Source organism: Gopherus flavomarginatus, chromosome 2 (genome assembly GCF_025201925.1).
Source record: "Gopherus flavomarginatus isolate rGopFla2 chromosome 2, rGopFla2.mat.asm, whole genome shotgun sequence".
Classification (NCBI taxonomy): Eukaryota; Metazoa; Chordata; order Testudines; family Testudinidae; genus Gopherus; species Gopherus flavomarginatus.
Genome location: NC_066618.1, coordinates 10,516,388 through 10,533,547, shown reverse-complemented (window position 1 = coordinate 10,533,547; position 17,160 = coordinate 10,516,388). Strand labels below are relative to the sequence as shown.

The 17,160-nt window shown below is 42.4% G+C and overlaps 2 protein-coding genes across 7 annotated transcripts in view; both read left to right on the top strand.

Moving 5' to 3' along the window:
• Window positions 1–17,160, top strand: part of GHRHR (growth hormone releasing hormone receptor) — a 1,095,940-nt gene that overhangs the window by 606,129 nt on the left and 472,651 nt on the right. The gene's annotated exons all lie outside the window — the stretch shown is intronic.
• ADCYAP1R1 (ADCYAP receptor type I) overlaps window positions 1–17,160 on the top strand; it is a 144,608-nt gene that overhangs the window by 115,490 nt on the left and 11,958 nt on the right. For 3 of the 6 annotated variants that reach the window (XM_050942648.1, XM_050942647.1, XM_050942646.1), the window contains 3 exons: window positions 7,071–7,154; window positions 16,668–16,797; window positions 17,015–17,056. In XM_050942648.1, the coding sequence (XP_050798605.1) occupies window positions 7,071–7,154; window positions 16,668–16,797; window positions 17,015–17,056 (256 nt within the window). The remainder of the gene's footprint in view (window positions 1–7,070; window positions 7,155–16,667; window positions 16,798–17,014; window positions 17,057–17,160) is intronic. The other 3 variants (XM_050942651.1, XM_050942650.1, XM_050942649.1) reach the window with 2 other exon arrangements.

Below are 17,160 nucleotides of genomic sequence, written 5' to 3'. Positions count from 1 at the left end.
TAAGAGTCTTTGCAGAGGTACCTTGTCAATGGTTTCTGAAAATCTAAGTACACCATATTGACAGGATCACCCTTATCCATGTGCTTGTTGACTCCCTCAAATAATTCTAATAGATTGGTGAGGCTTGACTTCCCTTTACAAAAGCTGTGTGGATGCTCCTCCAGAAAATTATGTTTATTTATGTGTCTGATAATTCTGTTCTTTACTGTAATTTCTACCAATTTTCTCCTTACTGGAATTAGGTTCACTGGCCTATAACAGCCAGGATCTCCTCTGGAGCCCTTTTTAAGAATTGGTTACAATAGTTATCCACCGGCCATCTGATACAGAAACTGATTTCAATGAATACGACTACAATTAGTAGTTCTGTCATTCTATGTTTGAGCTCTTTCAGGACCTTTGGGTAAACACCATCTGGTCCTGGTGACTTATTACCATTTAATTTATCAGTTTGTTCTAAAACTGCTTCTATTGGCACATCAATTTGGGACAACACTTCAGATTTCTCACCCAGAAAGAATAACTCTGGTGTGGGTGTCTCCCCCACATCCTCTGCAGTGAACACTGATGCAAAGAATTCATTTAGATTCTCTGCAATGACTTTCTTTTCCTTAATTGCTTCTTTAATCTCTTTGTCATCTAGCAGCCCACTGCCTGTTTGTCAGGTTTCCCGCTTCTCATGCACTTTACAAAAAAATCACTGTTATTTTTTTCTGTCTTTAGCAAATTATTTCTCAAATTCCTTCTTCTCTCAAAGGTTCCCTAGTTCCTAAACCTAAATCCCTCCTTCTGATACCATCTCATGTACACATTTAAACCTTGCAATAATACCTGTCTTGCTGGCCCTGTGCATAGAACTGGAAGCATTTCAGAGAATGCTACCATGGAGGTCCTGGATTTTAATCTCTAACCTAGCAGCCTAAATTGGGCCTCCAGGACCTCCCTCCGACATTTCCCTATGTCACTGGTATGTACATGTGCCACAACCAGCGGCTCCTCCCCAGCACTATACCTAAGACTATTTAGATGTCTCGTAAGATCCTCTACCTTCTTACCCAGCATGCAATTCACCAGTCATCACAAACCCAACTATCTATGTTTCTAATAATTGAATTCCCTGCTACTATTACCTGTCTCTTCCTAATAATTGTGGTTCTTGCCCCTGGAGAGATATCCTCAGTGTGACAGAAGGCGGGTCCTAACTATGGAATCGATATCCTCTAGTCCAGTTTGATACTGTCCTGCCCTGAGAATTTCATCCTCCTCCACAGCACAGGGGCTGTCAGGAGGTGGGTCTGCTCTACTATGCCCCCAGAAGTCTCCCTTATGTACCTCTGTCTCCCTTTGTTCATCCAGTTCAGCCACTCTGATCTCAGGAGCCAATTCTCAGTCTCTGAGGGCTGTGGTTTGCTTGCACTGCACGCCCATGAGGCAGGTAGCTGTACATGTTTCAATAAACTGGGGAGACCCAAACATGCTGATGGTCTCTTGCCTGCATTTTTTTTTATACTCTTGTGGCTTTTTTTATGTAGCCTTAGTTTAGGGTATGTGTGTTAGAGACATTGGTTTATTTGGCGTTTTTATTACTTTTCCTGGGGACCTGGTGCCTTTTGGATTCTTCTAATCTCTCAGCCTCCTCCCTGAGTAGCCAAACTCTCCTTCCCTCAGTAGCTCACTCAGCCGCTTTGCTCTCGCACTTTTGCACAGGTTATCCTTATCAAATAGCCAGCGTCAGTAGCAGCGGTATGCTGAACAGGGCCAGTAACTCTAAGCCTGTGGAACAGTGCGGGGTGTTTTCCCCCCAGGCAGCCAGAGCCCATGCATCAACTTCTGCTTTTGGTTACCATGGGGTAAACCTGGAGTAACTTCTGCTTTTATTTACACTGGTGTAAACTCCTTTAACTTCAGTGGGGCTAATCAGGATTTACACTCATGTAGCTTTAAGCAGCGTTTGAGCCCCATGTCATCGGTACCAGGGAAGCATTGAAAACAAAAATAGCCTCTTCACAGGCATCTGGTCACATTAGCTGCCCTCTGCCCAGCAGCTCCAGGATTTTACATTGACTTTGACTTGGCAAGCCCATAGAAATACACAGTGTAAACCATTCTCACGCTCCTCAAGCTTAAAGACCAGAAACAAATTTATCCACAGAGATTTTGAACTAAGAGTTCTCATGAGAATGTTAGAGAGTTTGGATCTGGCCAAGAGTTCTGGGGAACGGGACTCACACTCAGAAATCCAGCTGAGAGGCAGATTTATCTTTGTGAAGTGCACAAAAACGTTTGTCCATAGGGCAGGAGAAACGCAATACAGCTTACTCTCTGCCTGCGTGGATTGGGTGATGCATAGTTCTAATATAAAAACAATGAGGAGTCCTTGTGGCACCTTAGAGACTAACACATTTATTTGGGCATAAGCTTTTGTGGGCTAAAATCCACTTCATCAGATGCATGAAGTGCATCAAGGACTCCTCGTCGTTTTTGCTGATACAAACTAACATGGCTACCACTCTGAAACCTGTCACTATGCAAGTTCTAATATAGATTCCCTGAGTAGGATGGATGCTCAAAACTTGTATAAACTGAAGTTTTGCAGACATCACAAGTAATATTTTTCAAATGCAAAACTACTTTAGCTTTGCAAGCATTTCTTCCTGATCCCTTAAACCATACTTTTTGCAAGGGTGATTTTTGATTTTCCTTGCTACAGTGAATCCTGTGCTATTCAGTAGCAAGAGAAGAAAATCCAACTCAAGCCTCTCCAAAAAAGCTAAATAGATACAAATAAGTGCTTAGAATATGAGGTGTACACTGTGTCTATTTTTCATTAGATAACTCCTCCGCTCCACTCCTTTTTGCACAGTTTGTCTGCATTATTATCTCTGGTCTCCTTTCCGCTATGTTTTCAGTCTCCTTTTCCCAGGCTTGTCTTCACTACGGCGCTGAATCAACACCGCTGTGATTGATGCAGCTGGGTTGATTTAGTGCGCCTGGTGAAGATACGCTACGTTGACAGGAGCACACTCTCTTGTCATTGTAATTAATCTGCCTTCATGAGACGCGGAAGCCATACCAGCGGGAGCGCATCTCCCACCGACGTCACACAGTGTAGACACTGCGTTAAGTAGGTGTGAGTTATGTTGCCCAGGGGTGTGTGGTTTTTTCACACCCCGAGTGACATAACTTACATCGACATAAGCAGTAGTGTAGACAAGCCACCCGAACCCCCACCCCCAAAAGGATTTGCCCAGGAATTCTTAATAGCATCATTCTTAAGTTGTAAAGTTTCCTGTTTTTCACCTTTACAATCATGCATAAGACAAATTCTCCCTCACTTACACCTATGAAAGTCTGAGTTAAGCACTACCTCTTCATCTCCATCTGGCTGGATGACACTGCTCAGTCCCATTCTAGTGAACAAACCTGATCTATCAGCGTTCCTAAATCCACTGTCAATGTATTATCAAAGTGCTGATGCTATGCAGAATTGGAGCACAATACATTTGTATTAAACATTAAGAAATGGTTTGACCTCATGTGCTTTTCTCTCTGTTTAGAAAAGCAATAGGTCAAATTAGATCAGGTAAAACTCTGGTAAGTATGTTTTAAGAGGAAATAATTGGGGATTTTTGAGATCTTTTTTGGAGAAAAAAAATCCAGTTTTGTTTTAAGAAAAAGCTTCTTTTTTTTTTTTAGTTTTTGCGTTCCTTTCTTCCCCTTTTTTCAGTTATCCAAAAGGGAGAGGAGTAATGGATTTGGATACTGCTGCATCGTATCCAAAAAACCACGCAAGCAATAGTGGTATAAAAGCTTCTAGCAGATCTATGTTCTACATATGTTTGGTTTATCTTGTAGCACACAATAGCAGGGATATAATTCTCTATTAAGTTCAGTAGGATAGTTGGAAAAAAGAAGAAAACTTGTGGAAAGGTTTTGCTACTTTTTGTGACGTTCTGCAGACCTTCTCCGTAATTATCCCCAAACAACGTGTATTGCTCTTTCCTGGCTTTGCAGCAGCACTTGTCATGAAATATTATTTTCAGAGCTGTGTTTTTTCCTGCTGCTAATGCTAGTTTAGCAAACAAGCAGAATCATGTTGGTTTCTTATCCACCAGAATGATATATATATACACACACAATGAAAAATTAATCTGCCAACTAGAAAAAGAGTGTAGCTACAGTTGTGTCAGTCACGGGATATTAGACAGACAATTGGCCCAATAAAAGATGTTATTTCTAAGAAAAAAAAGGAGTGACGTGATAAGGGAAAGCATTTCTCATGCTTCAAAGAAGGTGCTACATGGAAATGTGTCAGGAAGAATTAAATCCAGGATTAAGATTTTCAAAAGTGGTAAGCAATTTTGGGGGTGTCAATTTTTGGATGCCCACTTTGGGAAACTATAAAAGGACAGATTTTCAGAAACTGCTGAGCACCGGCCCTCTGAAAATCAAACAGCGAGGTACCCTAAATCACTAGTCACTTCTGAAAATTTCAGCACTCATAAAAACAAGCTGACTGAATCTTCTAAAATTGTCTCCTGATTCCTCACTATGGATTTCAGTTGCCAAACAATGCACAATACAGCACAGTCAAAACAGACAAGATACATGATGCAATGAACAGTTATACTCTGAGAAGTGATTTTCTAACAATAACACTATGCAGTTCTTTATTTACTCTCAGCACTATACACAGTAAATGAGCTCTGCTTACAAGTCAAAGCATGATTATTTTTTTCTATCTGCTAGAACAGTATGTGCCACAAGATCGAAAACTCCTGCTCTGTTCTCTCTGGCTCTTACATCATCACCTATAATGTTCTGCAGTTGGAATGTAACTGTCAAGGTTGTTAAAGGTGCAAAAAGAGAGAAGTGTCTTTAATAAGTGACTCAACAGTGCTAGCCGTGGTAATGAATATGGTCCAGATACAAAATATTTTTTCTACTTTATTGTTCCTTTTATAAAACGCACCTTTCTGCCATCTCTAGGCAAACTAATGGGCCTGAACTGAGTCATCTCAATGAGCGTTAGGGCTGGCAAGCTTTGACTTTGCCACTTCTAGGCAGATGCACAAAAACACGAAATAATAATATATTAACACAGCTAGAGAAAGACATGCTGTCAGTGCAAAAAGTCCCCCAAACTGTCATAAAAAATTCCTTCCTTCCCATGCCACCTCCCTGGACAAATGCCTGAGTAAATAAGTAGGCTTTGCAATCAAGAGAGCTGAGTTGCATCTGTGAGGTCAGGTTGGGAAACCAATTGCAGTCATGGTCTCCCCTGGAAATGCTTTGCCACCTGACTCAAGAAATACAAATCTGTGGGCTGTTAGCTGGAGCACCTCAGATGATCTTAACCACCAGAGGGTAAGAGAACAGATGAAAGGGTTGGAAGAGCATCAAGCATCCCTGAAAGCTCTGAATCCAGCCAGGGACAATTCTCCTGATGCAGGAAATGAGAAAGACAGTGACTGTTGTCTGAAGACCTCCTCTCAAATATTCATCTAGGGAGCGTGCTGTGATAGGGAGGGACATATTTGGGCTGGAGTTGCAGCATTGCGGAGATTTTGGACAGACCCCGGAGCCTGCCATAGCTTAGCCTTCCAGATTTGTCTAATTCATCCTGGGGGCTGCTCTGGCCCCCAAAGTACCTCAGTGGCTGGAGAGCACCAAGGCGGCTTAGATCCACCTCCTTAGCCCCCTCACCTCTTGGTCGGCAATTTCTGTGCTGCATCTCTTAGAAGTGCAGTAGAGACAGCCCAGGGTGGATAAGGGGCCAGCTCCTCTGCTTCAGGGGAGCTGTGCTGGTTTACACCAGTGGAGAATGTGGTCTCTAAAACAGCCAGGACCCCAGATAATATACCATCCATACATCAAAACCAACCCCTTGATTTCCCCCCAGAAGCAAACTGGAAGAGAGCACTTGTGTAACAGGGTCTCTGGGGAAGCCCCACTAAGCAATCACATGGGCTTCTGGGGGCTCATTCATACCAGCGTTATGCCACCAATGTAATCTGGGACAAAGTGAAAAGTCCACCTGCAGGTGGGTTGCAGCAACACAAAGCATTTGTAAGCCCTGCTCCTTGCCACACGCTGCTTGCCCAAATTGGGTGGGGCTTGCTGGGGCAAGGTACTTGACGCAGCACATCCCCAGGGCAGCCTTCATCGATGGAGACTCAGCCACAAGTTAAAGCTGTCTCCCCAGACAGAACCCCCAAGGGGAAGCAGTGATGCAGAAGCCACCTGCACATGCTATATAAAGTTGTTAGCCATTGACTCCTTATAAATGTTCCCCCAATTTGTCCCAATACTATCTTTCTTACCAGCAGTGGGCATGCTTCCCAGGCACACATGGGAGTGTAATGAGTACCTCCTCTTCCATGGGGCTTAGCCGGAATCTCAAGGAGAAGGTGCGATACTGTCGATACTGAATAAGGCTGCCGTTTTTACTTGTATACTCCTCTTAGCGTAAGCACACTGACAAAGCGTGAGATATGTCCCAATGAGCAGAGCCAGTCGTGCACACAGTTTGCCAAGGAATTCCCATGGTTTTGAGGAAGCTAAACTGAAAAAAACACATTGTTGTCCGTGACCACTTTCTAATAATGAATTACACGTGGTTACAGAATTACACATGCCTTTAATTTGGGGCTGGTCAGACAACAACACAGACTTACAGCAAGTTCTGTTTTATAACTTGATACCACTATTCAATTGTTTTCCATAATACCTATCGTCTGTTTCAATTAAGTATATTGTTCTTTCATTCTCTGTGCAGTATCTGACAGCAAAGTCATGTATATTTTTTTTATGCATAAATGTTGTAATCACCTGCAGCCAGATTGTTCCTCCTTTAACTTATCTGTGACTCAATACACCACAATTGCCAGTGGCAGCTAAAGCATTTTATTTATGTTTTTGCTTTGATCAAAGAGCTGGTTTGCGCTGCATTTGCGTTTAGTTGCATTCACTTTCCATCTTTGTGCTATGTCTTGTGAAATGTGTTGAAACTGACCTACTTTGGCCTTTTCATGGTATTCTGAAAAAAATGCTAATCTTGTCATATTTAGCAGCTGCGTTCAGAAATGCTACTGTAAGCCCAAGAGGGCTAACCAGCACTCTTGCAGGATGTCAGAACTATCCACCATTACCCTGTAAGTGTACACAATCCCGTGACATTATTGTGTTTTTGTGAGGCATGTTGCAAATAAATGGTTTATATTAGCAGCGGGGCAGAAGGGAAACTGTTCGTTATTTCTTGTTGCATGTGGATGATTTTGGTTTTGGTTTTTTTTGTCGTGTGCTTCTGCTGATACATCACAATCAAGAATGTTAAGCTTATTTGTTTGAAATGTGTCAGTTTATTGACCAACACGATTTATGATTATGAATAGCAACATTAGGGCTTAATCTAAAACCTTTTGAAGTCAATGGGAGTGTTTTTTATTGAGTTCAGTTGATTTTTGAATCAGTGTGTAATATACCCACAAAGTCTTTATGAAAACTTTTAACAAACCTGCCCATTTTTAAAGAAAAAGTTATTAATCATTATGTAGCAAGGGAGTGCTATGCACATTGGAAAGAAAGTACTTTGCCTGAAACTTTGTTAGGAAAAGATAAATATGAAAAATATGGACCAGATCCACAGCTGGTATATATTGGTATGCTTCCACTGAAGTCAATGAAGCTACAGCAGTTTATGCCAGCAACGGATCTGGCCTAAAATGTATTTATGTATATTTGCTATGCTGTATGATGTACAGCCCAACTTTCACTGGAATTTCATGGTAATGTCTTGTGATTTGAACCTGCACCCTCAAAGATGGCCTGTCAAACTGATCTAAACACAATACAGCCTTTTGTCAAGGTCAGGGAAATTTCCCTTCTTAATGGTTGCACATTTTTTCCCTTTGCTTTCTAACCTATCCCATTTTAAGCCTGAAAATATATTTTTTTCTAATTTAGAGACTGGATCTCTTCTCAGGTTACTTACAAAAAGAGAGCAGAGGAACTGCCCAAAAAGATTTAGCCAAGGAACAGATCCTGAATAAAAAGAAATAAAAGAAATAAAAAGTAGGAAAAGAAGAAAATAATTGTTTAAAAAAATTGGCAAAAGGTATTTGCTCAGTCCAGAGAAGGTAGTGATCTGAGAACACCATAGAAACTGAAATCTGCATTTCTGAGCTAAAATAATTTTTAAGGATGAAATTCGCTATTTAATTCATAGCGCAATGGTGGACAGGCCTAATGCTGAGCCTCTGCATAGCGGTGAATTTCACTCTAAGTGAATTCAGAGCAGTTGAAAGGTGGCAGATTGACAGCTGAAATCTTCTAGCTACCATAATATAAACCCGGCACAGGCAGCAGGCAATGTTAGCTCTCCATATGCCATCCCAGTAACATACCTCCAGCGTGTTCATGAGAACTGCTATCTAGATGTGACAGGTTAGTTTAGTATTCATGCCATTCAGCTGTTAGGCTGAAGGCATTAAGTACTAGCATTCTCACTGGCATGCCAAACAAGAGAGATGTAACCAGCTGCCCTGTTCGATTTCAGGAGTGGCCCTGCAGATCTAAGTGGTCTGTTTTCCAGACCGGCAGAGATAAGCAGGCCGTTGACTGAATCCTCTATATTTCAAAGCTCTGGAAATACACAGAAAATGTCTCCCTCCAGGAGATTGCTGTGTTCCCAAACAACCATACCGTCTCCATATCCACCCGTCTCAGATTTTGCCTTCATTGCTTGGTTTTTATTAAAACTTGCCAATGTCTCCAATAAATAGATGCTGAATATTCCAAAATACAAACACAAGCAGTGGAGCATAAACGAATCATTTAATTATACCTACAGCATCCCATTCCTCCATTACTTAGTGTACAAGTAGGTCTGTAGCCCCTTCTCCTCCTCTTTAAAATACAATTTTCTCATCCTGAGCTTCTTGTACTATTCCAAATTAAACTAGAAACCAGTATTAGCCCTTTTTTTTCTTCAAAGGAGGGGTCCCAAATAGCATAATAACTATTATATAAATCTTTTTCTAAGATTATAGCTTCACAAATCATTTGGATTCATTGACAGCTTAACATAAGAATGACCACACCGGATAGGACCAAAGGTCCATATAGCCTGGCATCCTGTCTACTGCCAGTGGCCAGTGGCTTCAGAGGAAGTGAACAGAACAGGGCAGTTATCGAGTGATCCATCCCCAATCTTCTAGTCCCAGCTTCTAGCCATCAGAGGTTTAGGAACACCCAAAGCAGGGGGTTGCATCCCTGACCATCTTGGCTAATAGCATTTATAGGCCTATTCCCCCATGAACGTTTCTAATTCATTTTTTAACCCAGTTATACATTTGGCTTTCACATCATCCCCAGGCAGTGAGTTCCGTGGGTTGACTGGGCATTGTGTGAAGTACTCCCATATATTAGTTTTAAATTTGCTGCCTATTAATTTCTTGTGTTAGGTGAAGGATAAATAACACTTACCTTGTCCACCCCATTCATTATTTTGTAGACCTCTGTCATATCCCGTCTTAATCATCTCTTTTCTAAGCTGATCAGTCCCAGTTTTTTTTTAATCTCTCCTCATATGGAAACTGTTTCATATCCCTAATCATTTTTGTTGCCCCTCTTGTTAACTTTTTCAATTCTAATATATCATTTTTGAGATGGGGTGATTTGAACTGCACACAGCTGGATGATTTAGTTGGGGATTGGTCCTGCTTTGAGCAGGGGGTTGGACTTGATGACCTCCTGATATCCCTTCCAACCCTGATATTCTATGATTCTATGACAGTATTCAAGGTGTGGGCATCCCATGGATTTACATTAAGATCTTTTTTATTTTATTATCTATCCCTTTCTAATTGGTTCCTAACATTCTGTTAGCACTTTTCTGTTAGCCCAGTTCCTGCCCCATGGGTGCCGGCTCTGTGGGTGCTCCAGAGCTGAAGCACCCATGGGGAAAAATGGTGGGTGCTGAACACCCATTGGCAGCCCCCCAATCAGCAACTGCCCAGCACCTCCCTTCTGCCAGCGGGCCCTGCAGATCAGTGCCTCCCCATGCCGCCCTGTTTTGCGACGCTCTGGAGGGAAGGAACGAAGATGCAGTGTGCTCAGGGGAGGGGACGGAACTGGGTGGAAAGACGCAGGGTGGGCATGGAGCATGGGGTAAAGCTAGGGACTGAGCACCCCCCGGCACTTTGACAAGTCGGCACCTGTGCCCTGCCCGCTCACCTGCCCCGCTGCTGCTTACCATGTCCCTTCTCTCTTCCACCCACCCCCCGCGAGGCTGCCCACCGTGTCTCTCCCCTCCTTCAGCCTCCTCTCCTGTGAGATGCACCCCCATCCCATGAGACCCCACTCACCTGCCATTCACCACATCCCTTGTCTCCCTCAGTCCCAAGAGACACCACGCCCTCTACTCATCATGTCTTTCTTCACCTTCCTGCCCCGCGAGGCCCCCCCCCCCGGCTGAATCCCTCCTCACCCACCCACCCCCACCTCACGGTGCATCCTTCCTCAGGCCCCGTCCTGTGAGCCCCCCCCCCGCCTGCTGCTTGCTGCATCCCTCCTCGCTGCTCACTCCAGCACGTCTGGGGGGACAAGGGGGTGAGGAGGGACACGGTGAGCAGTGGGGGGTCTCACGGGAGTGGGGGTGGAGAAAAGGAGGGAAGCGGCGAGTGGCAGGTTGGGGATCTGGTGTGGGCAGGGAGTGAGGAGGGACTTGGTGAGTGGCAGGCATGGGGGGGTCTCGGGGTGGGGAATGAGAAGGAACGCAGTGAGCAGTAAGGACCTCAGGAGATGCGGGGTGGAGTGGAGGAGAGGAAGGATTCACTCACCAGGCAGTGGTGGGCAGTGGGGGCCTCAGGAAAGGGATAGAGCTGGAAGGAGAAAAGGCGAAGTGCAGGGCCTCGAAGTCCAGCAGTGTGTCGGCAGCAGCTGTGCCAAGGTATGCTGAGCCTCCACTGGCCTATTATATCCACCACCCATGAGATCCACGATGACTCCAAGATCTCTTGTTTGAGTGGCAACAGCTAATTTAGTTCCCTTCATTTTGTATGTGTAGTTGGGATAATTTTTTCCAATGTGCATTACTTTGCATTTATCAACACTGATTTTCATCTGCCATTTTGTTGCCCAATCACCCACTTTTGTGAGATCCTTTTGCAGCTCTTTGCAGTCTGCTTTGGACTTAACTATCTTGAGTAATTTTGTATCATCTGCAAATTTTGCCGCCTCACTTTTTCCAGATCATTTATGAATGTGTGGAATAGCACTGGTTCCAGTAGAGATCCTTGGGGGACCCCGGAAGTTTTATATGAAAGTCGTCAAGAGAAGAGAACCAGGGACTCAGCAATAGGCCTCAATCAGTCTGTTCATAAATTTGAATAGTTGTCAATGTTGTCTCAATCTTAATGTGCATAGAGTAGCATTGCCTTAAGCTTATATATATGACAAGGATGTAGTTCTGTTAGGTGGCCTCATGACCAGACTGGCGCAAGCAGGCACAGTCCTGGGAACCATGACACAGACACAACTTCGGTAAGCAGAAGACATCTAGAGGAGAAGAGACAGGCAGCTTTCAGCCTTCAGCTGCTGTTTTTTCATGATTCCCTCTTTCCCAGAAGCAGGAAGAACAGATAAACAACAGAGCTTCCTCACAGAATCCGTTCCAGAGTCACGGCGTCCTCCCTTTGGGGGCTGTCTATGTGCCTGACAAGGACGCTCACTCACCAAGCCTTCACAGTGTCTCTCTCACCATTCTACTGCCAGGATTTCTAAGTCACAAAATGTGTCTGTGTTGAATCTTATTAATTAAGATGGAAGAAAACATTTAGAACAGCTCATCCTCCCTACTGGCAGTTGTTTCCTAATGCTTTATCAGTAATGATTTTCTTGGGTTTTTTATTAACCCACAGAGGCTGGGATTTTCAGCAATGTCTTAGGGGGATGGGAGTTGGCTGCCTCCCTCCCTTAGGTGCTTTTGAAAAATTCCTGGGTAATTTCCCTGGTAATGTTTGTTTTGCATCTGTGGGTCTGTGCAGTACCTAAGCAATTATTTCAGTCAGACAAAACAAAAAAACAACTGTTAGAAAGCTTCTCAAGACAAACTTTTCTGGAGCTATGCTCTGCTTCTTAGAAGATCTGCACCACAACTATATACCATTTCTCCAAGTTCTACCTACCTATACATTCAACTGAGACAATCTGTAATAGTGCCACCTTGTGACTAACAAGAATGTTATTGTCGAATCCAGTTTTTAATGCCCTAAGCAATGGTGAGACAATTCTGCGTTGTATTAGCTCTTGTGGTCAGTATGTTCTTCTTATTTATATTCTGGCTTAATAATCATATTATTAATTTCAGTCTTTTACTCCTAGTTCTTATCCTCTTGTACCACTCTACATAATTCCTCTATAGCCATGTTTTTACATACTTCAAATACTTATAGACCTTTATCATTCCCCTATCCACCCAACTCCACTTAGTCATTGTTATACATATTTGGTTATTTTGGGTGGAATTTTCAAAGCCATGTAAGGCATTCCCTTTAGAATTAGATTTATGATTAGAAATTAATGGTCATTAAAATATTTTGATAGCTTTGAAAACCTCTCTATTATTTCCTTAGAACTCCATTCCAGATCACAGCACACACACACAAAATCTCTGATTTTCTCAAATTAAGGTGTTTATTTTCCCAACCGCACATGCAAAGACCAATCATGTGTTTTAAAATCTTGTTTAAAATGTGAAATATTAATAGGGTAGAATATTAAATACAAATCACTGGAACGGGCACTAAATTCATCTAACATAGCTGATCTTTTCCATCTTTGATTCATGCAGACCTATGCCCCCAGCAATGCACATAAGCTTCAGCAACCTCTCTCCAAACAAGCCCATTAATGCAAATAAAAGATTCCATAAAGAGGTCAAAGTTATGGAACTTTCCTCGTTGTTATTTCTTCCCTTTTATTGTAAATGTACCTCACTTAGGGCATTAGAATTCAAGTTGGTTGAGGCAACCTCATCAATCAGGAGATGAAGAAAAAGAAAAGGAAAAAATGAATCCATGTTTTTTCACAGTAAAACTCCATTGCTACTCTGACTCCCAGTCACACTATAAAAGTGAGAGAACTCATCCCTGAAACTGTGATAACAAAATCTCTCATTTTTAAGGCTTTCATTGAAGACGGCCGTCAAAACAATAGATGTTCTGCCTTGTTCATTGTTTAACAGGGCATTTTAGCTAACTCTGCTATTTTTAGGGTTGGACTGTAGCCAGGAGCTTAGTCGCATTTCTTAGAGGCTGTGTCCCTTCCAAACAGCCAAGTAATGTTTGGTTGGCGAGCTAGTGTTTCTGCAACTTCAGTAGCATGTCTATTAAGTTCTGTAGTCATTAATGTAAATGGAGGCAGCACTTTGTAACAGTCTTGCTTCCATCACTGCTTCTGCTTTCATTTTTCTTTCCTGCTGCTGCTTCTGATAAAACAACAGGAATCATCACTTCATCCTCAACAGACTCTTTCTGCCCGTTGCATGGTGACTACTCGCCATCGTGTTGCCAAGCCTTCTCATTCAGAAACATCTATAGAGAGCTGCAAAAATTGTACCTGGATACAAATTTCTGCTCAATCCAGGGGATGTTCAGAACTGGTTTGAGTTTAGCTTATTGTAGCAATAGGGCCAGCTGTGAAATTGAGATTCATGTGCAAACTTCCCCAAGTTCATGGTTATTGAGATCCCAGGTTTTGGCTGTGACCCATCTGCAGATGTGACAGCTGGCTGCCAATGCTGGATAACATCTACGGATAGTTTTTGTTTCATCAGTTGTTTTAATTTTGTGTTTGTTGGCTTTTGGTTTCCTCGCCAGCTGTTTTGTTACGTACAAGATCTGCACAAGTATCAGAGGGGTAGCCATGTTAGTCTGGATCTGTAAAAGCAACAAAGAGTCCTGTGGCACCTTATAGACTAACAGACGTTTTGGAGCATGAGCTTTCGCGGGTGAATACCCACTTCGTCAGATGCATGTAGTGGAAATTTCCAGGGGCAGGTATATATGTGCAGGCAAGCTAGAGATAATGAGGTAGTTCAATCAGGGAGGATGAGGCCCTGTTCTAGCAGTTGAGGTGTGAAAACCAAGGGAGGAGAAACTGGTTCTGTAATTGGCAAGCCATTCACAGTCTTTGTTTAATCCTGAGCTGATGGTGTCAAATTTGCAGATTGGAGGTTGTTAATGTCCTTCTCCAATGTCCTTTTGTGACATGGCCAGTCTATTGCACCGGATATTTCAAGTTGTCTTTCATCTAGGCTTGCTCTTTCGTCCATTTCTGTTTTTTTTCTTTACATTTGTGGAATATGGAGCATTGAGCCATCACATTGCAAAGTTCATTTGTTAGTTCACGTGTTTTCTCCATAGCAGTAATGGAAGCACAATTATGAAAGCACATGACTCCTTCTTTAAAAGAGTGAGGAAACTTGTTATGTTTAAAGCATGATTTTATTTAGTATTTCAAAAAATTTCACCAACCAGCTTAGAACCTTTGTCTTGACAGCCTGATTCAGGAATAGTATGCTTCAGTCAGACGAGACAGGCTCTTTAACAACATCTAATTCTTTTATACCCATTACAATCTCCTTTTCTAACTTGTTTTGAGCCAATTTTTGATCTTCTATAAATGTGTGTATGTAAAACACATCTTTCTTAGTGTTCACTGTGCATGTTTTTCCTTCAAGGTTTTCATGGGGTTAATTAAAGACAATATCCTCCAATCCTGAGATGGCATTGCAGTTACAGATTCTGAGATTTTAAAGCCAGTAGGGACCATTTTGATCAACTAATCACACCTCCTGCTTAGTGCAGGTCATAGAAATTTACCCAAGCATTCCTGCATTGAACCCAGTAACTTGTGGCTGCATTAGAGCATGCCATTTCCATCCATTGTGAAACAGTATACTTTCCATTCAAGCTGTTTGTTTTTTTTAAAACATCTTGTCTCTAAAATGATGGATTTTTGCCTCAGCTTCATCTCTTCCCATTTCATGGTGAGCTTAAATATTGTAGTGTCAGATGGGTTTGAAGATTCTGTTAGCCTGATCCCTCTTCTTGTGCTTCTGTCACTTGTCTTATCCTCTGTGATATTTTTGTAGTCCATAAAAACTGTGTATTGAGGTTTATGATATAGATATATAGAGAGGTACACCTATGTCATAGAGCTGGAAGGGACCCTGAAAAGTCATTGAGTCCAGCCCCCTGCCTTCACTAGCAAGACCACGTATTGTTTTTTGCCTCAGATCCCTAAATGGCCCCTTCAAGGATTGAACTCACAACCCTGGGTTTAGCAAACCACTGAGCTATCCTTCTCCCTTTAAACGTCTAGTAGCCACCTTATTAACTTGACCCATTGTAGTGAATTGACCGATGAAGCCTGTATACTCTCACAGCCACAGCCTGTTGACTATGGGTACTTTGGCTCGCTCAAGCTGTGTCAGACAAAGAGGAATGCTGCAGAGAATGGGGAGGGGATACTGCCAAGAATACTGCCAGCAATGAGCCAGTGTCACATTTTTGCAGGAGCATTCGGTATAGCCATGTCAGCACTGCCAATGAAATAATGGCAGGGAGTTCTTCCAGAGCACAGCTAGGGCCTCTTTCTTTCTCTATTCCCACCTGTATGCCAGCTCGTTTTAAGGGACATGTTCATGTGTCCCCATCAGATGTCTCTCAGCCACCATTTTTCTACTGGAGGAAATTAACCTTTGCAATCCAGAAGTTATTCTTTGTGACCGCTATACCCGCTTTGTTTGCAGATAGGCATTCAGTTGGCTTGTTCCTTTTGTGTGCTTACCTATAAAAATTCAACTTGTATTGTAGCAGAACGCAAGAGATGGTTTCTCAGGTGGCAAGCTGCCTCACCAAGCATAGGCTTGCTTAATTAGAGCTTGAGTGATGCATAGACATTGTGCTGGCCCTCTATGTGGCGTGAATTTCATCCATATAGAATCAATTGCTCACTAGTACATATTTAGTTCCCAGTATTCTTATCTAGACCCACTGGGCTCGATTTTCCTCTCACACCATTTAACGTTGGTGCAACATAGTTGATTTCAGTGGAGTTACACATGATTTCCACCAGTGTAAATGAAATCAGAATCTGGCCCCTGGGCAGTAGAGTCATGCTTGCATAATACAGTGGAGACCTTTTCTCTTTCAAGAAGAGGTGAACACACAGAGAGGAGATTCTGGGTGCTGCGTAAAAAGAAGGCAAACAGGTGGTGCTATTGTTCTTGATTTTATTTGTATTATGGTAGCACTCAGAGACCACTGCTAAGATCAAAGCCCCATTGTGTTTGGTACTGGACATATCCCTAGTAAGAGACAGTCCCTGTCCAGAAGAACATGCAAGCAAAATAAGAGAATACGATAGTCCACAGTTCTAAACGACTGATACATATTCATACTCAAACTGTAACAAGTGTCAGAAAAAGGGGGCAGAGTAAAATGTGGGCAAAATCAGGGGATGGGAACAAATGGGAAAATTTTATATATATTATTTTTATTTATTATTATTTTTTGCAAATGAAACACCACAAACTGTTAATCAAAGCTCAAGTTGTCCCTGCAAAGATATATTAACATTCTTTCAATTTGTCGTAACAGGAGGCTGGCCCGCTCCACTCTGCTGCTTATCCCCTTGTTTGGAATTCACTACACTGTGTTCGCCTTTTCTCCTGAAAATGTCAGTAAACGGGAGAGACTAGTGTTTGAACTGGGACTGGGATCTTTCCAGGTGATTATACCATTAATTCTGCTTTTTTTAAAAAAATGAAAGAAAAGAGGACTCTGTATTTGTTATGACTGCTGTGCATGGATCTCTCTTTGACTGTGTGTTCATTCACTTACCGTGTGTGCTTTGTAGACTAGCAATTCTCTCTCCCGCCCCCTCCTATTTTCAATCAGTTCCTAGAGGATTTTAATTTAAGGTCTTTTCTCCGCTGTTTATCCAGGGCTTTGTTGTTGCTGTTCTCTATTGTTTCTTGAATGGGGAGGTAAGATTTTTGATATTTTTACCTGTTCTCCCTCCACTCCCATCTGTTTAGCATAACATTTGCTTGTGATCACACCTTCTAACCCACCTCTCAGCTGTAATTCA